This window comes from Notamacropus eugenii, chromosome 1 (assembly GCF_028372415.1).
Source record: "Notamacropus eugenii isolate mMacEug1 chromosome 1, mMacEug1.pri_v2, whole genome shotgun sequence".
Classification (NCBI taxonomy): domain Eukaryota; kingdom Metazoa; phylum Chordata; class Mammalia; order Diprotodontia; family Macropodidae; genus Notamacropus; species Notamacropus eugenii.
The window spans coordinates 525,795,142-525,822,233 of record NC_092872.1 but is presented as its reverse complement, the minus strand read 5'-3'; the positions used below and the strand labels follow the sequence as shown (position 1 = coordinate 525,822,233).

At 39.6% G+C, this 27,092-nt stretch overlaps 1 protein-coding gene across 1 annotated transcript; it reads left to right on the top strand.

Annotated features, from left to right (window-relative positions):
• The first annotated feature begins 11,677 nt into the window (after window positions 1–11,677).
• POMC (proopiomelanocortin) lies at window positions 11,678–24,694 on the top strand. The gene is made up of 4 exons (XM_072644084.1): window positions 11,678–12,123; window positions 12,497–12,654; window positions 21,685–21,814; window positions 23,930–24,694. Exons 3-4 carry the CDS (start codon window positions 21,701–21,703, stop codon window positions 24,527–24,529), a joined length of 714 nt encoding a protein of 237 aa, XP_072500185.1. The 5' UTR covers window positions 11,678–12,123; window positions 12,497–12,654; window positions 21,685–21,700; the 3' UTR covers window positions 24,530–24,694.
• The last annotated feature ends 2,398 nt before the right edge of the window (window positions 24,695–27,092 follow it).

The window sequence follows — 27,092 nt, the reverse complement described above, 5'->3', positions numbered from 1 at the left end:
AGCACAGTGCTTGGCACATTGTAGGTACTTAATAAATGCTTCTCGAGAATAGTTGCATTCTTTGCTTTTATTGAAGACTACTTTGTTGATTTGCTTCTGATTATGTGTCACTGATTTTTTTTTTCTGTTTTTAACTAGTAATAATTTTTTTTACTGATTAAAAAATAGAAATATGTTCAGGGGAGTTTTTAAGGGAAGGGCCTGCCTCTCCCATCTCTCCATTGATTTTAAGACTATTTTTTCCCTCTTTTTTGGACAAGATCTGTGATCAGGCATAGTGTCCAGAACATAGCAGATGAGTAATAAATTCTTCTTAAAGTGAAATGAATTGATGAATCTTTTAATACTTCCATGAAAGTTTGAAGAGGAACAGAAATATCAGGGAGAGCTCCTATCTCCAGCGTCATCAGAGAATGAGCTGTCCCACATTAGTGAATTGTCTCCATTACTGGAGATTACTTATCCCTTTAAGTATTGGAACTTATATTAAGCATTCTGAATGGACATATTTCTAAAAATGTACTTTCCTGTTTGTTTTTTTAAACAGAAGATGCTGAGTATGATTTAACCTTTTCTGGATGACTCAGGGCCATCAGTATGAGCATAATTATAGCCCACATTTGTATACTGCTTTACGTTTGAGTTACTTTCCTCACAATGGTCAAGTAGTGCAAGTATTATGGTCCTCATTTTACAGATAAGGAAACTGAGGCTCCAAGAAGTTAGGACATGAGGTGTAGTGAAAGACCATGGGGTCTAGAGTCAAAGGCCACATGGCATAACATTCCAGAACCCCTAGTCATCTCCATATCACATTGAGGCATCGGAGTAAGAGTGGGTAGAGTGTTCTCAAATAAAAGAAGGCAAATTATAATTTAGATTTATTCCAGGACTGAAGGAAGTCTGTCAAATTTCGTCTACATGCTAATCCCAAGCTGAAGTCTTCTAGATGATGTAGAAAGTATCAACGAATGCAATGTGGGACAGTGGAAGAATATGCCATTGGGAGTCAGAGGACATGGGTTCAAGTCTTGGCTCTCCCACTTACTATGCACCTCTCTAGGCTTCAGTTTCTCATCTATAAAATGAAAGGATTGAACTAGATGGCCTCTGAGGTCCCTCTCAATTCTAAATCTAGGATCCTGTCACCTGGTCTCAAATTATAGTTCTGCTGCTGATTCCTTGTATGACCTTATGACATTGAACCTCTTTAAGTCTTTATATCCTTGCCTATAAAACTAAGAGTTGTACCAGATGGTCTCTAATGTCCTTTCTGGCTATGAGCTTAAGTTGGTTGGGCAGTAAACATTTATTAAGCATCTACTACATGCCAGGCCCTGTGTAGATGAATTAAGAGCTGAAGATACATAGATATACAAAAGACAGTCTCTGTTCTTAAGGAAATAACGGAATGAGAGGGAAGACAACTTGTAAACAACTATGCACAAACAAGATACTTACAGGATAAAATAGAAATAATCAACAGAAAAAAGTTACTAGGAAACAGGTGGATTCCAAAAGGCTTCCCCAAAAAGGGAAGATCTTAGTTGAGAATTAAAACAAGCCAGGATTGGCTTCTCCCAGGTCACACTGGTAGAACTGGGATCTGAGCCCAGTTCTTAAGACTGCAATGTCATGTTATTCTACTATGCTCTAGTATGGTGATACTTATAAGGGGCTTTGCTATGTAAGTGCTGATTTGGGTGCCTATGCTCTCTTCTTTGCTATAATTTGTTGTCACTTCTAGTATTCAAGTTTTTGAGATCCCCACTTCCCCGTTGCCTATAATATATTGTTCCCAGTTTTAAAAATTTACAAACTAGATTTTATTTGCAATTTCAAGCCTTTCTCTGGGTTGAAAGTGGTCAATCAACAAGTCAAGTTTACCAGCATTTATAAAGCATGTGTCAGGGACTGTGCTAAATGCTAGAATACAAAGAAAGGCAAAAACAGTCCTTGATCTTAGGAGCTCATATTCTAAAGGGGGAGACAAACATGACAATAACTAGTAATACAAGACATGTATAGTGTAAGTGGAAGGTCATCTTTAGAAGCAAGGGACTAAGAGGGGATGATGAGAGAAGGGTGGAGAGAGACTAGGAAAGGTAAAGAGAAGGTAGGATTTGTGTTGAGTCTTGAAGGAAGGCAGGGAACCTGAGAGGTGGAGATGAGGAGGGAGAGTATTCAAGGCATGGAAATAGGAGATGGAATATAGTGTGTGAGGAAAAGCAAGAATTCCAATTTTTTCTGAAATAGAGATAGGAGGTAAAGTATAAGATGAGTGGAAATGTAGGAAGGGTCCAGGTCGTAGAGAGCTTTAAATGCCAAACAGGAATTTTTATTTGGACCCTGGAGATTATCTGGAGCCACTGGAGTTGGGGAAAGGAGAGAAATGTGCAAACCTATGCTTTTGGCAGCTGAGTGGAGATTGAATTGGGGTGGGGAGAGACACAAGGCAAGGAGATTGATTAGAAGGTTATTGAAATAGTCCAGATAAGAAGTGATGAGGACTTGAACTAGAGTGGTGCCTGTGTTCTCTACATCTTCCTTCACAGGTCCTTTGTAGTTAATTTGGGTTTTAACAATACACCTATTATTTCAATTTTTTTATAAAGATGGAAAAGTAGGAATACAGGTTGATAGTTATGTTATTTCATTTGCCTTATTTTGATAGTAATAAAGTTTGAGGGTTGTTTTTTTTTCACCCACTTCTTTGGTGTAGACATCTTGAGGGTAAATCCTTTTAATTCACTTACAATTCTATTACCTTCAGAATGAAATTTCTCTGTTAACCTGGTCTAGTCCAGTTGATTTTCCCCTCAGAGGCAGTTAGATTATGCATTAAGGTGCAGCTAGGTAGCACAGTGAATAAAGTACCCACCTGGAGAAGGAAGACCTGAGTTCAAATCCAGCCTCTGACACTGACTGGCTGTGTGACCCTGGGCAAGTCACTTAATATTGTTTGCCTGTTTCCTCATCTATAAAATGAGCTGGACAAGGAAATGGAAAAAACCACTTCAGTATCATTGCCAAGAAAACCTCAGATGGGGTCACAAAGAGTCTAAACTAAAAACTAAACAACAAAAGATGGTGTATTGGCTAGAACGTTGGTTCCAGAGTCAGGAAGACCTGACTTCAAACCCAGCCTCAGACACTTACTAGCTGTGTGACCCTGGGCAAGTCACTTAACCTCTACTTCAGTTTCCCAAGTTTTAAAATGTGTTTAAATAATAGCACCTACATTCTGGGGTTGTTGTGAGGATCAAATGAAAAATTTATAAAAGTGCTTAGCACGGTGCCTGGCACATAATAGTCCCTTAGAAATGATTCCTTTCCTGTCTCCTTTCTTCTTTACCATTTTTGTCCTCTTCAATACTTTCTCTTTCTACTATATAAGCATATGTGGAATTGTGGTTAGAAACCAAGTGTGGTAGCTCCTCTTTCCTTGGTAGTCAAATGAGTTTATTATAAAAAAAATTCTACAGATATTTTCCATCTCTTATCAATTTGTTGTCCTCCTTCCAGTCACGGAAGGATGATATATGTCATCAGGATCAGGACGGTTTTGCTTAATTGGATCTCTTGCCAAGCTTTCTTTTAAATGGTTTTTAACCATTCACTGCTTTTCTCTGTTTTCTCATATACCTTTGGCAATCTTTCCCTATAGAATTTTGAAAATGAGTTTATATTCTAAAACAGCATTGTCTTTGGCTGCCATATCTCTACATAGCAAATAGGTAAAAAAAAATTCCTTACTAAGGCAGTTGTAAAATTCTTTGATTCTCCTCATTATGATGACTGATTTACATTGGCTGAACTTCCATATAAGAACATATAGAATTATCATAATTAATATAGCCATCCTTTCCTATTTTTCATCAATAACTGACTTCAATAAGTCATGTTGGAGTTATTTTAATAATGTACCCTTTATCTTTTAAATTAAAAAAAACCTTTCTTCTAGTTCTGCATTAATTTTGACCTTTTCTCCAACAGGTTAAAGGTCTCATTTTACACAGACAGCTGATTCAGGAAAGAATCATTAAGACGTTGCTTCGCCTATTAAAATACAATCAGTTTCATTTTCTACAGAGTTGCGCTGTATTCACCGTGGCTACCATCTCATAATTCTTTTCTCAAACAAAGTGTTTTAGCTGAATAGGTACGAGGCTTCCATGTAATCTAAAAATTTTTGTCCTTTCTTACTCCCTTCTGCTGATCCACATTTCTCAATTTTTGCTATTCTTGCCTTCCCACCTTTGCATTAAACTTGCTGATTATCAAAGTATATGCTGATTTAATTTGATGGAGATCTTACTGTATTCTTTAGCTGATTTCTCTAACTCTTCATCTTCTGCAATAATGCATGTTCATGTATGAGGTACAATTATTTTCACATAGTCTTTTCCCAAATGTTTATCATGAGCAATAAATTTTCAGGCAACCAAATGGTCAATGAAATGAGTTTTCTTGTTACCTTTGGATAGCGACAAAAATCAACTCCTCCAACTTTTTTGTGTGCCTCTTCATGGAGAACTGATGAGCCACTATTCCATTAAGCTACAACTTCATATTCTCAACTGATTTTTTTTATGGTGAGAATGTCAAGGTCGATATGATTTAGTCACTTCAGTAATATATTTGCTCATTGGTCAATGAACAAAGATCTCACATTGAGAGTGCCAACAAGTAAATAATGTTTATAGAATGGATAAAAATAGTATGATTTTCTGCTCCTTTTTCTACCACTCTGTCACTGTCACTATTGAAGTAGAACAGGGTGACACAGGACTGAGGGTCATTTTGTAGTTCTCTTTGTTGCATGGGTTGCCATAGTCAAAGAATATGTCATAAAGAGATCAGCGTGCTGGTGATGGGGGCAGCTGGGTGGCACAGTGGATAGAGAAATGGGCTTGAAATCAGGAAGATGAGTCTTCCTTAGCTCAAATCTGGTCTCAGACACTAGCTGTGGGACCCTGGTAAAGTCACTTAACCCTTTTGCCTCAGTTTCCTCATCTGTAAAGTGACCTGCAGAAGGAAATGACAAACCACTCCAAAGTCTCTGCCAGCCAAACCCCAAACAGGGTCATGAAGAGTCAGACACAATTGAAAATGACTGAACACACATTGGTGGTGAATCTTTCTATATTTGGACAGGCTAGTCCTAGGGAAAGCAGACTGGTTATTTCTGGGAGCACCTCTGAAACCTTTCCAACATAACAGAACTTCTAGGGCTTGTGCTCCACAAATATAGCTACCTCCACACCAAGCGGAGGCATCAGAAGAGGAGTTTGTGGAGGAATCTCAAATAAAAGAAGGGATGGTTGCTTATGTTTGTTTTAGGCCTTAGGAAATGTCTCAAAACTTTTTTCTCTTTTAACCTCAAGTTCAAGGCTGTTAGACTTTGATATGGTGTATGGGGATAAATCAGAAATATGCAGTGGTACAGAAAAAATTAGGAAGAAAACAAGCATTTATTATGTGCCTATCATGTGTCAGGTTCTGAAGTAATCACTTCACAAATATTGCCTCATTTGATACTCACAACAACCCCAGGAGGTAGGTACAATAGTAATCCCATTTGACATTTAAGGAAACTGAGGCAGGTAGCAGTAAAGTGACTTGCCTAGGATCACACATCTAGTAAGTGTCAGAGGCTGGATTTGAACTCAGATCTTCCTGACTCCAAGTCCAGTGTTCTATTCATTGCACTATCCAGTTACCTCAGAAGAATACTGAATGGAGAGAAGATGACCTGTCTGCATTTAAGTGTTGGCTCTGCCACTGTGCTGCATGTGTGATATGCGAAAGTCACTTCCTTCCTCTGGGATTCAGTGACATCTGTAAAATGAGGGAGATGGACCAGTCACTCTCCTCTTATGATTAATCTATCAATATACAGCTTATCCATCAACATCTGTTTTATCCATCACTAAGCTATTTTTAATCATGATATCTGATTGCATTCAGTAAACAGAAAATTAAAAAAAGGGGGATGATAATGGTATTAGGAAGAACCTTGAATTATGGGAAATCAGAAGTCCTTGGTTGTTGTAGCTAATTCTGGCTCTGTAGTCTTGGTCAAATGATTTCACCTCTTAGGGTTTTGATTCTTTATCCATAAAATGAAGGAAGTGGGCTAGATGCTCTAGAATTTTTTTCCAGCTCTAGAATTCCATTTATTTATGAAAATGAGGTATCCCCATTTTTTCCCTCTGATAACCAAAATTAGCAAGATACTCTTTTTAGTAATAATCAAGTCCTATTGTGTTGTGAAGCCTAAAGCCTGAAATAATTTTTCTTGTTATGAGTAGACAATATGAGAAACCACAGAAGAAAATCTAAAGGAGACATCAAAAACCCCATCCAACACCTAGTTGTGATACCAGTCACTACAAAACATAAGTTATATAGTTAGGTCCCCCATCCCCATCCCTCCAGAGCAGCTAGATGGCACAGTGGATAGGCACTATGCTAAGCACTTTTAAACAAATATTCCCTCATTTGATCCTCACAACAACCCTGAAAAGTAGGTGTTGTTATCATTCCCATTTTACAGTTAAGGAAACTGAAGCATAAGTGATCTGTCTAAGGTCATATACCTAGTAAATATGGATTTGAAATCAGGGTTTCCTGCCTCCAGATCCAAAGCTCTATCCATTATCCCCTAGAGGGAAGATGTTGCACAAATAATTAAGCCAAGGAATACATGGTAAGAACCATGAGATTTAACTCAGTAAACATTTATTATCAAAATATTTCCTAAACCTTGGTGGCCAAACTGAGCAAAATTCTCTAGATGTGGTTTTACTACTGAAGAATTCAAGAATGTCAGAGTAGTTTTCCTTGATAATTTCTTGAAAGATGATGTCTATGTTCTTTTTTTTTTGTATTTAAATTTATTTACGTTTTCAACATTTATTTCCACAAAATTTTGAGTTCCAAATTTTCTCCCCATTTCTCCCCTCCCCCACCCCAAAACATTGAGCATTCTAATTACCCCTATCACCAATCTGCCCTCCCTTCTAACATCCCTTCCTTCCCTCATCCCCATCTTCTCTTTTGTCCTGTAGGGCAAGATAACTTTCTATACCCCATTACCTGTATTTCTTATTTCCTAGTTGTATGCAAGAACAATACTCAACAGTTGTTCCTAAAACTTTGAGTTCCAACTTCTCTTCCTCCCTCCCTCCCCACCTATCCCCTTTGAAGGCAAGCAATTCAATATAGGTCATATCTGTGTAGTTTTGCAAATGACTTCCACAGTAGTTGTGTTGTGTAAGGCTAACTATATTTCCCTCCATCCTATCCTGCCTCCCATTTCATCTATTCTCTCTTTTGATCCTGTCCCTCCCCAAGAGTGTTGCCTTCTAAATGCTCCCTCCTCCCACTACCCTCCCTTCCATCATCCCCCTGTTTATCCCCTTCTCTCCCACTTTCCTGCATTGTAAGATAGGTTTTCATACCAAAATGAGTGTACATTTTATTCCTTCCTTTAGTTGAATGTGATGAGTAAGCTTCATGTTTTTTTTCTCTCACCTCCCCCCTTTTCTCCTCCACTGAAAAGTCTTTTGCTTGCCTCTTTTATGAGAGATAATTTGCCCCATTCCATTTCTCCCTCTCTCCTCCCAATATATTTCTTTCTCACCCCTTAATTTCATTTTTTTAAGATATGATCCCATCCTATTCAATTCACCCTGTGCTCTGTGTGTGTGTGTGTGTGTGTGTGTGTGTGCGCGTAATCCCACCAATTACCCACATACTGAAAAAGGTTTCAAGAGTTACAAATATTGTGTTTCCATGTAGGAATGTAAACAGTTCAACTTTAGTAAGTCCCTTATGATTTCTCTTTGCTGTTTACCTTTTCATGCTTCTCTTCATTCTTGTGTTTGAAAGTCAAATTTTCTTTTCAGCTCTGGTCTTTTCATCAAGAATGCCTGAAAGTCCTCTATTTCATTGAAAGACCATTTTTTCCCCTGAAGTATTATACTCAGTTTTGCTGGGTAGGTCATTCTTGGTTTTAGTCCTAGTTCCTTTGACTTCTGGAATATAATATTCCATACCCTTCAATCCCTTAATGTAGAAGTTGCTAGATCTTGTGTTATCCTGATAGTATTTCCACAATACTTGAATTGTTTCTTTCTAGCTGCTTGCAATATTTTTTCCTTGACATAGGAACGCTTCAATTTGGCCACAATGTTCCTAGGAGTTTCTTTTTTTGGATCTTTTTCAGGAGGTGATCAGTGGATTCTTTCAATATTTATTTTTCCCCCTGGTTCTAGAATCTCAGGGCAGTTTTCCTTGATAATTTCTTGAAAGATGATGTCTAGGCTCTTTTTTTGATCATGACTTTCAGGTAGTCCCATAATTTTTAAATTGTCTCTCCTGGATCTATTTTCCAGGTCAGTTGTTTTTCCAATGAGATGTTTCACATTATCTTCCATTTTTTCAGCCTTTTGGTTTTGTTTGTGATTTCCTGGTTTCTCATAAAGTCATTAGCTTCCATCTATTCCATTCTAATTTTTAAAGAACTATTTTCTTCAGTGAGCTTTTGAACCTTCTTTCCATTTGGCTGATTCTGCTTTTTAAAACATTCTTCTCCTCATTGGCTTTTTGAACCTCTTTTGCCAATTGAGTTAGCCTATTTTTCAAGGTGTTATTTTCTTCAGCATTTTTTGGGTCTCCTTTAGCAAGGTGCTGACCTGCTTTTCATTATTTTCTTGCATCTCTCTCATTTCTCTTCCTAATTTTTCCTCCATCTCTCTTGATTTTCAAAATCCTTTTTGAGCTCTTCCATGGCCTGAGCCCATTGCATATTTATTTTGGATGTTTGGGACACAGAAGCTTTGATTTTTATGTCTTTCCCTGATGGTAAGCATTGTTCTTCCTCAACTGAAAGGATGGGAGAAGATAACTGTTCACCAAGAAAGTAACCTTCTATAGTCTTATTTTTTTCCCTTTTTTGGGCATTTTCCCTATCAGTTACTTGACTTTTGAGTCCTTTGTCAAGAGTAGGATATACTCTGGGGACCTGTAAGATTTCAGTTCCTCCAAGGTGGCACAATCAAGGGTGTACAGTGGTCTGGGAGCAGGGAGAGATTTTTGTGCCCAGAATCTTAGCAGAGTTTCCTCTTCACAGCCACCTGGCCTCCAGTTCCGCCAAGCCAGCACTGGGGGCTGAGATTCAGATAAGCTGCATGGGCAGGGCTGCCATTCAGTGTGAGAAAAAGATCAGCTCCCTCAGGGCCTCTACACAGGGCTGAGGTAATAATCAGCTCCTCAGTGCCCCCAGGGTTTTTATGATCCAACAATGGATATGGGCTGCTGTAGGGGCTGCTGTGGGAACTGCTGCTACCTGCCCCATGTGGCCTCTGCGGCCTCTGCCTAAGGCCGGAGCTATGGGAAGGTCCTTCTCCCTTCTCAGCCAGCTGAAAAAACCCTGTCACTGACCTTTGGTGCCTATGGGTTGAGGGATCTGCGAACCTGCTGCTACTGTGACTGGAGATTCCACCCCGAGGGCTGTTCTGAGCCACTGGCCATGTGGCCAAGGCTGGGCTGGGCTCTGCTCTGCATCTAGTGCAACCAACATTTCCTGTGGGCTTTTCAGGTCACCCTGGGCTGGAAATCTCCTCCACTCTGTTGTTCTCCACTTCTGCTGCTCCAAAATTTGTTGAGAGTCCCTCTCTATAGGTATTTTATGAACTCTGTGGAGAGAGCCCACATATGTGTGTCTTTCTACTCCACCATCTACTAGTGAAGAATTCAGAGGAACAGGAACCTTTTTAATCCCGTAGACTATATATCTGTCAATCCAGACTAGCATTTTTTTTTGGCCCTGCTACATTGACTTTTTCATCTTTTCCAGATGGACCAATGCCTAGCCATATTTCCTCCATCTTGTACTTACAAAGTAGCTTTTTGTACCCAATACATAAAACTTTACCTTTGCCCCTCCAGAATTTCATCTCATCAGATCTGGCCCAGAATTCTAGCTTTCCCAGATTCTTAGATCCTGTCATCCTCCATGATCATTATTTTTCTAGCTTTCTGCCACCCTCATATTTGATAGGCATGTTCTTTATGCCTCTATGCACAGTACTAACAAAAATGTTAAATAGCACAGGGCCAACTATACATCCTTGAGCCGTCTCACTAGGGATTTCCTTCCACTGACAATCCCCAGAATTTAACACAGTGCCTGGTACAGAGAATTTACTTAACAAATGCTTGTTGACTGATCCTTTGCAGGAACCTGAGAGTGATATAAATCTTAGATAACATGTAGTGTCTGTCCTGTAGCTTATAGGTAGGAGCAGAATACACATAGATAGCTATAATAATAATAAGGGCTAAAATTTATATAGTACCTATTAATTGCCAGACATTATGCTAAGTACTTTATACATATTATCTTGTTTAAGCCTTACAACAACCCCAGGAAGTAACTGCTATCATTATTCCCATTTTAAAGCTGGGGAAACTGAGGCAGACAGAGGTTAACTGACTTGCCCAGGGTCCAACAGTGGTAAATGTCTGAGGGTAAATGTGAACTCAGGTCTTTTTGATTCCAGATAAAGCCCTCCATCTATTTTCCCACCCACGATACAGGAGAGGCAATACAGAGAGTTATATAGTATCTGAGAGTGTTGCCACATATGCATCATGGTTTGTGTGTTGTAACAGAGTGATTCTTTTTCATTTTTCATTTGTTCATCCATTTATTTATTTGTTTGTTTGTTTTCAGTGTTCCACAATCACTACTATACAACCTAGATTTTTTTCTTTCCTTCTCTCCCCCTCCCTCCCCCTCGCCTCTCCCTTCCCTCCCCCTCACCTCTCCCTTCCCTCCTTGAGACGGCATACAATTTTACATAAGTTCTACAATACATTCCTATTAAATACATTTTCATCATAGTGATGTTGTACAGAAGAATTAAAATAAATGGGAGAAATCATATAACAAATCAAAATGCAATACAAAAGAAAATGATCTGCTACAATCTGCAATTAACAGAGTAATTCTTATGAAACAAAAGCTGAATTTAGAGTCATATGTGCTATTTAGTACTTTTATGAAGGCAGCTAGGTGGCACAGTGGATATAGAGTGCCGGGACAAGGAGTCAGGAAGACTCATCTTCGTTAGTTCAAATCTGGCCTCATAAATAAATTTTAAAAGATGATTGTACATGTATGGTTTATATCAGATCACATTCTATCTTGGGGAGGGGAGAGTAGGGAAAAATTTTAGAACTGAAAATCTCATAAAAGTGAATGCTGAAAACTAAACATTAATTAATTAATCAAATGTGGCCTCAGACACTTCACTAGCTGTGTGACCTTGGGCAAGTCACTTCACCCTGTTTGCCTTAGCTTCCTCATTTGTAAAATGAGCTAGAGAAGGAAATGGCAAACTACCCCAGCATCTTTGCTAAGAAAACCCCAGGTGAGGTCATGAAGAGTCAGACATGACTGAACAAAACCACAAAAACTACTTTATGACCTTGGACAAAATCATTTAGCCTCTCTAGACCTCAGTTTCCTCATCTGTAAAATGGACTAAATGACCTTAGAGGTGCTTTATATCTCTAATGTTTGATCTAATGACTTGAGATAGGGCCTTGAATAGACCTGGGTTGGGAGAGGCTTGGTGTTGAATAGTGCTCCATGTAACAAAGGAGGAGGACAGTGCAGAGATATCAACTCCACATTTTTTCCCCAACAACTTCTAGTGTTTGATAGAGGGTCACCTTTGTTTTCATTGATGTTAGGGCATTCTTTTCTCTTTTTTGTGCCTTACTTTCCCCATCTAGGATACTGGGATTATATTATCATATGAGGTATACCAATAATAACTGACATTTCTGTATTACTTTAGACTTCACAAAGTGCTTTGCAACCACTATTTCATTTGATCCTTACTACAACTCTGCAATGTAGGCATGACAGGTGTTATCATCATCTCTATTTTGTAAGCAAGGAAACTATATTTCAAAAGATTTGGAAAATATGAAGAATCACAGAAGTCCATTCGCTGCTTTGACATTCACTATGGAAAAACAAAGGAAATTAAATCTGCTCAGTCTTCATGAGTGACCTACAACATGATCCTTAAACATGGACAGGTGATGAGTAACCCTGATCTACACCAAGGTGTTAAGTCATTTCCGGAGCCAGGAAAGTTGAGAGGCAGCTACCTGACACCAAAATTTTTAATTAAGTTAAGCGGACGGCCCAGGGTTGAAAGCAGGTGCTAAACTTACCCTGGAAAGTGTTAATCTTCTAGTTAGAGGAAAAGAGATCAAGTCTTCTTTCAGGCATTGTTTGCCCTTTCTTTCTGCTTTTTACCTGGAACACTCCTCCTCTTTCTCTTCTTCTGTTCCTCCCAACTTAATCAAACTCATCTCCCCCCTCACTTTCCATGGATGGTTCTTTTGTTGTGGTCTGAAAAGCTCTGCCAGATGATTGCTGCAAACAAATCTCATCCTCTCCCCACAGCTATAAAAGGACCAAGGACCGGGAGGAAGAGAGAGAGAAACAGAGGAAACAAGAGAAAAGAGACGGAGTAAAGGGATCACATCAGCCCACAAACATTGGCGCACACACGCATCCTGACCGCAAGAGACAGAAGACAAGATCACACTTCAGAGCAACAGGTAAGGAGGGGGAAACAATGTAAAGGCTAAACTTTTCAGTCTGATTCCTGCCACCAAAAAGCCTTGTCCCTAAGGTTTCCTTCCCACTGAGATCAAAGGATCTATGAAGCGTTCAAGATTCTCCATGATCCTAAGGGTTCAGATGAGCCAGTTTTTATATCGGACCTTGGTCTTCTTAAAAAATTTCAACCCTTTAGAATTCTGAGAAAAATGTTTCAGACTGAGAGGTTGAGAGGAACAGTCATCTCTTTAGAAATAGGAACTTTATCATCTTTTAGAGATAGGGAAAATAACCACACCAGTTTACATTTCTTGAGACTTTTCCAAGGTCTAATTGTTTTGTAGACAATGTCTCTTCATTTATCTGCACAACACCCCCTTGAAGAAGAGTCTCCAGGATTTCTAGGGATTGACTGAAAGAGTGGGATATGGCAGAGATAATCCCATCTGTTTGTTTGCCTCCCTTCATGTCTTCATTCCTTCATTCTTTTCTTTCTTTAATTTTTCTTTCTTTTATCTCTCTCTCTCTTTCTCTCACTCTTTCCTTTTCATCTTAACCATTCTGTCTTTTATCCACTAAATTAAGAGTAAAAATGAAAAAGCAATATTGGGTCTCTACTTAAAATGTTTTGCTTTGATGATACATTGTATTTTGCTATTACTCCTTAAATTCAATACAATCTGTGAAAATTAATTCTGGAAATTATATTATGTACATTAGTGAAGACAAACAATTAAAGTCATCACTAACTTTTCATTTAGAACAGATTTTTCCCCTTAGTCTTCATTTTCCTCTTCACTCATATCACCTGATACAACTGAGTTATTAATATATACAACTGATAGTCTGTTATTTTTAGATCAGGGTCAAATGACTTGGTTCAACAGAATTACAGACACTGAATTTCCCTTTCCCACAAATGTTTGGTTTTAACATAGGTTTTGTCCATGGTTCTGAAATCTCCTTTTTCTGTTCTACTCCACAGAATTGTAAACTTTACATTGCAGAATTTTTTAGTTCACATAAATAGAAAATATTTAGGGCTAGACACTCAGCCCAAGGCTCTTTCTGCTTCCTAAGCTTTTATGAAAGAAAAAGATACTTTGATGTAATGATAAAACATTCATTCTCATTCAGCCAGGTTTGTTGTTGTTCTTTGAACAAGACAGAGTGCTGGTTGGGATGTTGTAATAGACTTATAACCTATTTGGTTATGGGTACGGATGTATTCATTCAGTTCTATTCAACTCTAATTCAATTTGATGAGAATCAGTTAGGTACCTACTATGTGCTAGGCACTATCTGAGATGATCTCTGAGTTCCTTTCCAACTCTGAGATCTGTGATTCTCTGATCAGCTTTGTTCCCATCCCCACTAGTCAGGTTTATTTGTCTGTCTTACTTTTGCTGAATTGTCTGGCTTGACTTGAGCCACCAGCTTCAGCCAGCCAATAAATCAAACAGGTCTAGGAAACTGCTTTCCCAGCTGAAATTTATTATTAAAAAAAAAGGACTCCTTACAAATGCTTTTGAAACTGCTCTATCCAAGGTCATCATTGGCCTTTTGACTTCATTCCCCTTTATCACTCTGTAGCATCTGATATAAAAAGAATTCTAAAAGAAACAGAAAATCTGGACAATAGTGACACCTGCATGCAAGTGATCTACAGGACTTATCCCTGCTCTAGCACCTGCTTTGTGATAATGCTGATTACTTTTTCCCTTAAAATTAAGGCTAATTTGTAGCAGAATTGTAATGAGGATGAAGTTTCTGTTTAGCCCCTCCATATCCTTTCAATGCCCCTAGATGCTGGATGCTGCATTGGAGCTACAAGGAGTCTTTCATTTTACAAATAGGGAAATTGAGGCTCAGAAAGAGAAATTGAATTATCCCAGATTGCTGAGATGGTTTCAGAGGCAGGGCTAGAACTCTGGTCTCCTGAATCCTGGTTTGGAGCTGTTCTCTCATTCTTCCCCCTTAGGCTTCCAGGGCCCTCCCCTGTGTTATACCACCAGAGACTGTGTACTGGAGAGCTCTAGACTTTTCCTAAGCCATCCCCCTTTAAGCTTTACCTGTAATGTCCTGTTCCTTCAGGGCTGCACTTTCCTTTGGGATAATCTGATAAACAACACCATTTCATCCCCTATAAAATGAAAGTGTTAGATTAGATGGTTACAAAGGTCCCTGTCACTCTAGATTCTATCCTGCTGTAAAAGTGGGGAAAAATTTCTATGTCAACTTAAGGACTCAGGAAACATCAGCTCTTTCTGGAGAATTAAGGTTAATGTTAAATAGTGAAGACTAATCAGAAAGTCTTTGGTCCATATTTAGATAGATGTCAATAATACAGTTGAGTTATACAAATATAACAAGTATAGTTCTTTAAAGATCTTGGCTTTATAGCCCATATGTTGTGGATTTCTTCTGCCACCATTTCAGATGTTGACAGTAGCTGGAAATCTAGATGTTATAAATCATCATTAGCAGCAGCAGAAACAAACATCCATTTGGCAGCTGCTCTGTGTAGGGCACTGGGCCAGGTATTCAGGATATCAAGAGACATAAGACAAGACGAACTGATTCCTCTGCTGTGAGCAGACAGAGCATAGATATAAAAGGTAACTAAAAATACCAGAAAGGCAACATGGTGTAGTAGATAGATGTCCAGGAAATTGGGTCCAAAATAAAAATAAATTTGTATGGTATTGTGTGCTTTACAAAGATTATTTTACCTACTATCATATTTGATCTTTGTGACAATTCTGTGAGGTTGAAGCTATTGTTACTCCCATTTTACAGATGAGGAAACTGAGACTTAAAGATATTGTATCTTGCCCAGGATCACACAACTAGTAAAAGTCCAAGGCAGAATTCAACCCCAGATCTTGATTACAAGTCCAGTATCTAATGACTATGATGTGTTGTTTTTGACCTGGGTCTAAATTCTGCCTCTGATAGATACTGGCTATAACTCTTAAGCTCTCAGTATACCCAAGCAAGTCTTTATTAGTTTTACTTAACTGCTTTATTTTGTTACAAGAGACTTCTTACAAAGTGGGAATAATATATAAATGCTTGTAATGTAAAAGCAAACAGAAATACAAGGTGTCCCAACAGTCATAGTGCAGCTTAAAGTTTTAACAGTTAAAGACTTTTAGGACATGCTGTAATAGGCAATGTATACTAAGTGCCAAGTCATGGTTCTGAAGGTGTGTGTGTGTGGGGGAGGTTGTCAGTGTGTTAGTCAATTAACATTTATTAAGCTCCTACTGTATGCCAGTAAGCTTGTGTGCATAGGTAGTTCAGGGGATAGGGCTGAAAGCTCAAGTATTCAGAGTAGGTTTCATAAAGGATGGAGGACTTGAGCTGGCCTTTGAAGGGAAACTAGTGTTTAAACAAATGGAGGGAGAAACAAGTGGGAGGAGAATGGGCATAAGACAGGAACACATGTGCTCTGTTGGGAAGTAGAGAAGGAGTAATGAGACCAGTTTGGCCAGAATGGATGGTCTGTGGAGGGGGATTGGTGAGAAATAAAGTTAAAGAGTTAAGTTGATCATTAAGGGTCTTTAATGCCAGACTAAAGAGCTGGGACTTCATCCTGTAGATAGGTAATGGGAAGTCATTGAGAGCTTGGGGGAGAAGGGAGAGGATGATATTGACAAAGGTGTCGTAGTGAAATTAAGCTGGCAGTTGTGTGGAGGATGAATTGGAGGTGGGTAGAGATGGAGAAGAGGAGGCAGAAGCCCAGTTAGAATAATATTGCACGAATTTCAGCATAAAGTGATAGAAGCCTGGATCGGGGCAGTTGTGGAGTAGGGCAGATTGGGGGCCAAAAATAAGAGGCAGGAGTAAGAGATATAATGAAGGAAGAATCAGTAGTACTTGGGGGGTTGGCTGGATATGGCACAGAGAAGGGTTAATGATAGAGAACTAGAAAAATAAGGAAGGACAACTGGTTTGGGGAGAATAGGATAAATTTTAATTTATAGAGATATTAAATTGAAAATGTAGATGTTCACCAGGTTTGAAAAGAAAGGACTGATGCCCAGGAAAGCAAGATAGATATGGGAGTCAGTAATATAAGCCAAAGTCATTAGAGGGGAGCAGATCTTTGAGGGAAAGAATAAAGTGGAGACAGAGAAACAGAAGAGTGGAGATGATGCAGGGAGTATTGCAGAAGGAAAGCTATAGATAGAGATATGTCTGTGATGTAGAGATATGATATATGTTAAAATATAATATATAATGTAATACATTACAAGTTATATGTAATATAATATATGATGTATTATAAAATATACATTTTTAGATGTAAAATATATGTCTCCCCATCAGGTATTTCAGTGATACATACATACATGCATATATATAGTTATGAGATAAAATGAGATAATATTTACAAAGTATATGAAAACTATTATTATTCTGAGGATTTAAAGACAAAGTTCTTCACCCTCAAGGAGCTTAAGTTCTAATGTCATTCATAAGACATATGGGAGTAGTGGAAAGAATCCTGGATTTGAATGATTAAAGACATGGATTTGAATCCAGGTCTGCTACTTACTATTTGTGTCAGTCCTTTCACTTATAAAATTAAGGGGATCTGAACTAGATAATTCCTGCACTCCCTTCTAGCACCTCTCTCTCTCTCTCTCTCTCTCTCTCTCTCTCTCTCTCTCTCTCTCTCTCTCTCTCTCTCTCTCTCACACACACACACACACACACACACACACACACACAACAGGGTTGAGTTACTTGCTCTGGGTCACACGACCAGTGAGTGTCTCAGGCCAGATTTGAACTCAGATCCTCCTGACTCCAGGGCTGGTGCTCCATCCACTGCACAACCCAGCCATGCCTCCCTTCTAGCTCTCAATCCTACTGTAGACAGGATTCAAGTTTTATACAAGCCAGATTTGAAGAAAATGTGTGTATTTAATTTCTAAATGAAAGAGAATGAGTTACAAAGTCATTTGTTGCCCCTGTCTTCCATAATCACTCTTGCTTTATCCAGAGTCCAAGAGGAGGCCAAAACATTTAAATGATCTGTATACAAACAACAGTCCATCTCTTGCCTCTATGTCTTTGCAACTGGGCTGTCCCTTATTTTTGGAATTCTTCTCTCTTTTATCTCACCCTCTAGGAATCTCAAGAATCAATTCAAGGGCCACCTTCTATGCCTAAAGGCTGGTTCCCTGGCTTGTTGGCACTGCTTTCCCAAATGAAATTGTATTTATTTTGTGTAATTGTTTTTGTACACATGCTATCTCCCCTGTTAGAATGTAAGATCTTTGAAGTCAGATACAGTTTCATTTCTTTGTGTCTCCAGTGTTTAATCAATTCTTACTCTATTGATTCAATTATCTCCTTAAACTGGAGGGATAGGTGTAAAAAATAAATAGAAGGTAATGTAAAGTAATGGACTATGACTGAAGTGGAAAAGTATAATACATTTGGAAAACAGAATAGAGGCTATCCTGGAGCCTCTCTGCTTAGATTCTAATATCACAGTCTTGAATATGCTTTTAGGGATAGAATTGGCATTAAAGAGGGCAAAGAAGAGAAAAGAGTGGAGGACCAAAGCAAGTATATGTAGAGGAGGTCACTGGAAGAGACCTTGTAGGGAACTGAAAGATTAATTCTCAAGGTTATTTGTCAGAGAAGCTACCAAGGTTGTTAGGGGGGGAAAATCAAGTTTTATTACTATTCAAAAAAGTCATCTGGAAGAAATATTCTATTTTCCTGCTTTCCTGTCCATGTAAAACTTTTGTGAGAATAACATACAGACGTATCATAGGTGACTAGTGAGAGCCTTAGTGAAATATTATTAAGAATAAGTGGACTTTGTTAAGTAATGTTACCATAGACTACATCTCCACCATCAAACAATTGATGTAAAGATGTAAAGAATGTATGATCTCACTGTACTTATAGTTTGAGGACTAAAAAAGAATTTGATTTGACTGAGCAAAGTTCTGATTTGAAGGCTTTCCTCATGTAAGTATTTTATGAAATTCCTTGAAAGAGGCCAACAGAGATGGCCTTGTTAGGCATGCCTCTGATCATTAATATCAGGGCAAGCAAGATATATATTACCAAAAATTTTTACCACTCTGTACTTTTCTCATTTGATCTTGAATAATAAATACCCCAAAGTGGCACAGTAAAAGTAAAAGATTCCAGATGGGGGAAAGATCAGTTCCTTCTAGAGTAGTCCAGGGGAGGTTCCATGGAGTTCAAATTTGAGTTAGGACTTGAAGGATAGATCCTAGGGTCTAGTTCAACCCTTCATTTTACAGATGAGGAAACTGAGGCCCAGAGAAATGAAGTGATTTTCCCAAGGTCCCATAAGTAGGCAGAGTTAATATAGGCCGAGAGGTGTGTGGAGAACTTTGTAGATGGGAGGAATGGTAAAATTGAAGATGTAGGACTAGCTAATCTGGGTGGGGAAGCAGTGAGTTAACCAGTGACAGAAAAACTGTCTGAGGATTTGTTGATAGGTACTGCTGTTAATCACATTTACTGAAAGCCAGAGACTTCTTAACAACTAGTTTATTAAATGCTGAACATCATTCCAAAGTACGCAAAAACCCATCGGTCATGCTTCAGCAACGTTTTATAGGTTTTAGTTCCAAGGCAAGGTAGATACAATAGAATTTTCTAGAGGGGAGAAAGGGAAGGCAAACATTTACACATCAAAGAACAGGTAGCAGAAGGGGAAGAATTACATTAGGTGAAACGATAAACTAGTCAGTAAACACGAGGGATAAAGCTGTAATTTTCAAACTAGCCATTAACCCTAGAGCTATACCTAGCTACTCAACATGCTCATCTAAAGTAAATAAAAGTAAAAAAAATGAGCCACTAATCAGTTTATTAGTTAATTAACTACTAATCAGTTAATTATCTAAGCTTAAGTTCTGGGTCTCAGTTCAATTCTGCAAGCTCTAGGTTCTGATGATTTTCTGTTCAAGCCAATGGGGCAATACTAGAATTCTCTCACACAAATCTTCAGTTTGGGCCATATTGGTGAGGTAAGGCAGTAGGAAAGGATATATATGGGGTCACAAAGAGTGGACAACAAATGAGCAACAACAGGGGACTTGACTTCAACCTTGTGATCTTGGGTAAGTTTTATTTTACCTCCCTAGGCCTCAGTTTCCCTATGAGGTGAGTTGGACTAGATATTCTCTGAGGTCCCTTTCAACTTTACATCTTTGATTCTATGAGGACATAAAGAAAGAGAGAAAAGAGCAGGGGCTAAGTCTCTCTCCTTGAAGACCTCATAAGATGGGCAGTTTATTAAAGAACAGAAATTTTCAAGGAGGTAACAAAGCCTGGAGGGGGACAGGGGAAGGATTGCGTCTAAATTTATGGAAAGATTTTAAGGCCCAGTTCAGATGCCATGCCCTCCTGGTGTTCTTTGATTCTGCCCTCAGATGATTTCAGGTGATTTCCCTGTCTCTTCAATTTTTACTGGAGCATTTTTGTAATCCCCTCAGCCCCATTACAACCTACCTTGCACCAAACATCTTGTACAGTTAGCATCCTGCCTATTATATTGGAAGTTCTTTGAGGAAAGGAACTATGAGTTTTCCTCCTATCTTTGTATTCCCCTCCTCTCCAGGTTAAGCACAGCGCTATAGACATTTTTCTTAGAGAGGGTCTGTGGTTTCATTAGTACAAGTAAACTCCCAGTGGGGAAACTCCCTCCGCCGATCCAGATACATACCTGCTTTGCAACTTATACTCTTAGTTACCTGGGTCAATGAGAGGTTAAGTGATTTGCCTTGGATCAGAGAGGCAGGACTTGAACCCAGGTTAGATAGTTAGGTGATGTGATGGATAGAGTGTCGAACTGTGAGTCAAGAAGACTTCAGTTCAAATCCTGCCCCAGATGCTTCCTAGTCATGTGACCCTGGCTAAGCTCCTTAATCTCTCAGCTTCAGTTTCTGCCTCTGTCAAAGCACTTTGCTGAACTTTGAAGTGCTGTCTGTTAGCTAATATCATTATAGGCTTCTTCCTACCCTGTAGACAAGAGGCATTTGATAAATGAGAATTTGAATGAAACTGAAGTGTTGATAGGACTCAAGAGGGATGGGGATAATAGGAATGGATTCTTTGTGGAATTAGACAAAGGGATGTTAGGTGGAAAGAAACTATGAAAGTGATTTGAGTAAGTCACTTGGCATTTTTATGCCTCAGTTTCCTCATCTGGAAAACAAAGGGGTTGGATTAGAAGATTTCTAAATTCTCCTGTAACTCTATCATTCTATGAATTTCATTGCCTTTTCAGGGGCAAATAGACTGAGTTTGTTCTTTTGTTGTCTGTTTCTTGTTGCCCATAATCTCATGACCAGGCTAAAAAACTCGAGCTTGGGGCTGCCAAGCTTTCTCAAAAGGAAACATGGTACTAAGAACTATTTTTCTGACTTGGGGAGATGAGTGGGGAGTAGTTGCAGATGAAAGTAGGCAAAGGAAACCAGGAAGGCCCTCTTGTTTTTAAAAACAAAAACATTTCCCCCCATTCTTGGCACTAAATAGGAGTTTTTTGGAGTTAACCAGCTCCTCTTTTAAAATGCAGTTGCCCCCTCTATGTCATTTACATCCTTCATACCAGTCTAGCCCAAACCCCTCATTTTCCAAAAGATGACATTGGCTTTCCTATTAGCTAAACTAGTCATTTCCCCTCTCAATAAAATGAGGGACTGGATTAGATAATTTCCCAGTTTCTTTCTAGTTTTACATGCTGCTGGCTATTTGACTATAGAAGGGAAAGAAAGGGGTAGCCAGAATCATTTTAAGGCTTCTATGTTACTTTGCTCCCAGCTTCTGGTCCAGGTTGTTGTGCCTCGTTGCACAAACCCTTTCCCTCCTAGGGTTTTTAGCCCCTTTCCTCTGCTTCCCGTCACCCCTGGATTTTGTAGTTGAAGGGCTTTGAGCCCTCCAAGGTATTAGTGTTGGCACATTTGTCCTTCCTGGTGACTGCTCCCTGTGGGCAAGCCTCCAGCCGTGCTTTGTGTTTGCAGAGCTCCATCCTGAAAGATGCCGAAGCCTGCTTGGAGCCGTCTGGGGGTTCTGCTCATGGCCCTGCTGCTTCAGACCTCAGAGTCACTTTTTCCTCTGTGTGGTACGAACCCCCGCTGTATAATCCCTGAGGTAAGTGGGTAAGAGGTAAGTGGGATGGGGGGGGGAGTGATGTCTTGGTTTGAGGAAGAGGAGCAGCATGTGTTATTAAGAAGGAGGAATCTAAGTGAAGGGACTCAGAGGGGAGAGGAGGGGGACTCAGCTACAGCCAAGTGGGAGTTTCTACCTAACCTGGGATTAAAATGAAAATACAGATGAGGGAGGGAAGGTGCTATGGGAGGAGGGGGTAAAGTTAGGAGCCCACTTTTATTCCTACCTACCTTTTCCTCGATCCTGCATACTTCCTATATATCTCCCACTTTGAACTACTTGGAAACAATGACTTTCGAAGCTGTCATAATGGATATCTTAAGATAATTAGTCATCTTAATTGCTGGAGGGGAAGGGGTTTCCATCTCCCATTTCTTAGTTTAATAATTATTTCTTTTTAACTGGCCTCATGTCACCTTTCCTCTCTCCCTGCCTGCCTTCTCCCCAAGCAACTTCTCTAGAGGAAGGAAAAACCAAGATGTCATTTCCTTTCCTTTGAAAAGAGACCAGGCAGTAATAATGGCCAGCACAATTCCTAGCTTTTATTATAAAGCACTTTACATGTTATCTCATTAGACCCTTATAACAACCTTGTGGGTATTATCCCCATTTTACAGAATAGGAAGCTGAGGCCAAGTGAATTGAAAGAATTTGCCCAGGATCACTGAATCATAGGCAGGATTTAAACTCAGAATGGACTCTATATCCAACACCCTGGATCTGGAGTCAAAGGACCTGGGTTTGAATTTTGCCTCCATCACTTAGTATCTCTGTGACCTTGGACAAGTTATTTAACATCTCTAGAGCTCAGTTTCCATCTCTATCAATGAGGTGGCTGAACTAGATCCCTCTGAGCTCTCTTCCATCCGTACCTTTATTTAGTCCTGTGATCTCATGACTTCCAGTGATAACAGCTCACATTTCTGAAGTGGTGTACAAAGAGAGCAAATGACTTGCCCAATGTCACATAGCTACCATCACAGGTCCAAATTCATCCCATGGTCTCTTGCCTCCAAGCTCAGTGCTCCTACCATTATGCCATAGCTGTCCTCCAAGTACATCCTCCGCTTTTGGGAGTCTACTTAACAATGAAGGATTCTGGACTAGAATCTAGGAGACTTAGGTTCTGGTCTTCACCATCACTACTTAGTCATGTAACCTTAAATATGACTCTGAATATTTAAGGTACTTGGTTTTCTCATCTGTTGAATGAGAAGACTGGATTAGTTTCTAAGACCTTTGCCAATTCTAAAATTCTAGGACTCAAAACTATTAGCCTGGCATATCCCCTGCTCAGCTGAGTTGGGTTGGGCTCTTCCTTTTCCCACTCTATGGTGAGTAGACAGAGTCTCTTTGATTCATGACTCTGGCTGTTTCTTCCATGAAATAGATGACTTGAGGATACAGCATCACATCTCCCAGTCAGTGAGTGGGTCTGGAAAGGGGTCCCTATCCAATGTGGTTTTAGACTCCTCATCCCAAACTAGGGTGAGATTACCAGGAAGTCTTTCTCTTACACAATAGTTCACTGACTGGGTTGGGGGGCAGAGTGAAATGCAAAATCTTCTTCAGAGCAATGCAAGGTACATGGGGAATGGTCTCAGACATCTTGAGCAAATTATGTCATGTGTTTGGTGAAGACTTTAAAGGGATAACATGGGCACAGGATGAGGTGGTGGGTCATGGAACTGGTTGACATGGGAACAGGGCAAGGGAAAAAGGCCAAGTCCAGATAATATAAGATCAAGGCTGAGGAATGAAGCAGAGGGTCTAGAATTAGGAATTTTTCTTTTCTTTTTGAATCTGGTGGAATGGTCACCACAATACCAACCTATTTCACCAATTCAGGTTTGAAGTTCAATTCCAGTCAATTCAAGACTTGAACTTTTTCTTTTTTTCTTTTTTCTTTTTTCCTTTGTATCTCCAGAGCCTACCTAGCACATTGTTGGCACTTAATAAATATATTTTGAACTTTTCATATTCAGAACTGGATTGAACTCAGTTGAGTTAAGTGCTTACTGTGTGTGGGTATGGTGGTAGGATATTTTCCCTTTCCACCCATCCTATGCCCTCACTCCCATCTCTTCTCTCTCCTAGGAAGGCAAGCAGGATGCCATACTCACTGGAGCAAATGAGCTAAAACATATAGTAAGGCAAAGAGATATCGACAGTGGCAGCATCAGCAGTGATGGTGGGAAAGTAGACCAAAAGAGACAGGAGCTAATGCAGGGGGATCTTTTGGACCTACTCTCTCCAGGAGTTTGGGGAGAGGACAGAGAGATGCAAGAAGAAGGTCTGCCACTGATCCAAAAAGCCAGACAATTAAATACTAAAAGGTCCTTCTCCATGGAGCACTTCCGCTGGGGGAAGCCAGTGGGAAAAAAGAGGCGCCCTGTGAAGGTCAATCACAATGGGTCAGAAGAAGAATCTCCAGAGTCCTATCCAGTGGACTTCAAAAGGGACATGTCCATAAATGACTACCCTGAGATTGTTGAAGGAGCTGATGATGATGTGGGACCAACAGATGGGGTCTATAGGATGGAGCATTTCCGGTGGGGTACCCCTCCTAAGTCTAAGCTTAAGCTTAGGCCTAGGAATAAGAGGTATGGTGGCTTCATGGTTTCTGAGAAGAGTCATACCCCTCTCATGACACTGTTCAAAAATGCCATCAAGTATGCCCACGAGAACGGAGAATGAGGGAAAAGCTAGGGGGAGGGATAACCCTAGGCTTTCTATGAAGGAAGCCATCCCTGAGTCATTTCTGCTCCCTCTCCTTCCCCTTGCATTCCTACCTCCCATCTCTCAGGCTTGGGGTGCTACATAGTCAAACCCTCAATAGCCATGCCTTCAGTCACTAAAGCAGTCTGACTGTCTTTAGGAAATAAAGTTCATTTGATTTCATCTTTGATTTCTGACTTTGAACATGTACAAAGAAAAAAATTGTAAATACTCATCAAAGCAAATATATTGCACCATTTTGCACATAGCTAGGAAAGGAAGAACAATAGAAGGATGACCTGGGAGGGAAGGGCTAGTTTCAAGACTGCCAGGTGACAATATTTTCATTTATAGTGAGACATAAGGTAATGCAAATGAATGGGGGAGAAACATTTTTCTGAGCTAAAGTAGACTTCTAGAATATCAATTGGTATAACAACTAGCATATCAAAGAAGAACTTCAATCCTAGTATCCAGAATCATTAACTAGTACTTCTGACAACCAGGATAAACAAGTCACTGTTGTATAAAACACACTTAAAACACATTCAGTTGGGCAACTGATAGAGAAGGTACTTCAGATCTCAGAATATTAAGAGATAACTCCATGGAAAGTGAATAGGGTAGGGCCAGGGCAGGTAAAGGAGAGATCACCTGGCAAATTCTATCAATGCCCTCGAATTATCAATGCCCTGGGGAAAAGTCCTTGTCATCTCACCTTAGTTACAGCAGTGCCATCACCTTGCATTAACTTACTTTTCTTCTGAGGGACTCAAATGTCCTTTGCAAATATCATACTATACTCAATCTGAGAAAGGCAGTCTTCTTACTGAGAAAGGAAAATTAAAGTCCAGAGAAGGGAATGAATGATTTATTAGGTACTTGCTATATGACAATCATTATGCTAAGGTTGGGGCTACAAATACAAAAAAGAGAGAGTCTGCTATTAAGGCTTTTACATTTGGAGAGAAGGAGACAACTCATAGAAAGGAGTGATGTAAAGGGAAGGATGTTTAGTTCTGGTAAGTCACACGGATGATGGGCGATTAGATGGAATGGGAAGTCATAGGGTTGAGAAGTGATGGAGCAAACAAAGTCAGAGCTAGGAAAAGACCACAAGGTATCCTGACATCCAGGTTGGTCCTGTAATCAGTCAATCACTCACCAGTCATGTGGGGGAGACACAGTAAGACCATGCCCTGATCTTCAAGGAACTTACATTCTCCATGAGAAGATAGGGTTAATCCTTGAAAGAGTAAGCAATCAATTCCAGCCAGAATATAAATAAATCCTAAGTGCACTTGACTTTGTTTTGAGTGAGGTAGGCTGAATATCAGGGTAGAACATTCAACAAGGACATGATCCATCAAAGACACCATGAGCTGATTCCTTAAGGGAAGCCATCTTGTCTCTGAGTTGCCCATGACCAGTCCACCAGTCAAAGATCCAGATACCTGGAACTCTTAGATGTTTGGTACTGAGGTCACCAAGAAGAGATATCAAAAGCTTGGACCTTCAGTCCCTGAGTCAATTAAATATGGTGGATGGTATCAATACTTTTATGGAAAAACTAATCTTACTTGCATGGGGTAGAGAAGGAGGTTAGGATATGGTTTCCATTACATATAATCTTAGGCAAGAGTTACCTTGGCCTGCTTCCTCACCCATGAGATAAAGAGGTTGGATTAGATAGTCTCTTCCCACTTTAGAATTCTATTATTTTACTGTCGCTCTCCAACTCAAAACCAAAAATGGTTACTTACTAAACAGATCAAGCCCCTGCGAACTCCACACTCTACTTATCCAATCTCATCTCTCACTACTCCAACAAACAAGCTCTTCCCTTCAGTGAATAAAGACTCCTTATTACACTGACACCCACACACATTGGCCTTTGTACCCTCTCTGATGAAGAACCCATCACTTTTTGTAGGCAGATATTTTCCGAAGTCTAGTTTAAGTCTCCCCTTTTCAGTATAACTTCTTCTTGACTTCAGTCCATAATGATTTCTGGTGGTATAGGAAAAATCATACTGAATATGGCACCAGAGGATGTGGGTTCAAGTCTTTTTTGTCACTTATTGCCTATAGGACCTAAGGCACACTTTACTTGGCCTGGCCTCCATTTCCTTGTCTGTAAAATAAAGGAACTGGACTAGATGGCCTCTGAGATCTTTTCCAGTTCTAAATCTGTGGTCTGCTATTCATCTGTCACGACCTATTCTTTATCTGTAAAACAAATCCCTTGGATTCAATGGCTGCAGTTTGCAAGATCCCTTCAAGTTTTAAATTTATAATTCTAGGATCCTTTTCTGAAATCCAACAATGGCACTTAATGTGTTACACAATTTGGTCCTCAATTATACAGCATTTCATATGGTTATTAAGACATAGATGTATACATACAGACTTGCTCACCTAGCTAGAGTTCAAGCTCCCTGAGGTCAAGGACCAAGTTTTATGTCTTTCTTTATCTCCATAGTGTGTAAACAGTATGGAGATTTGACTAGTTCAGGGTATCATTGTGTCAAAGATCTGTGAT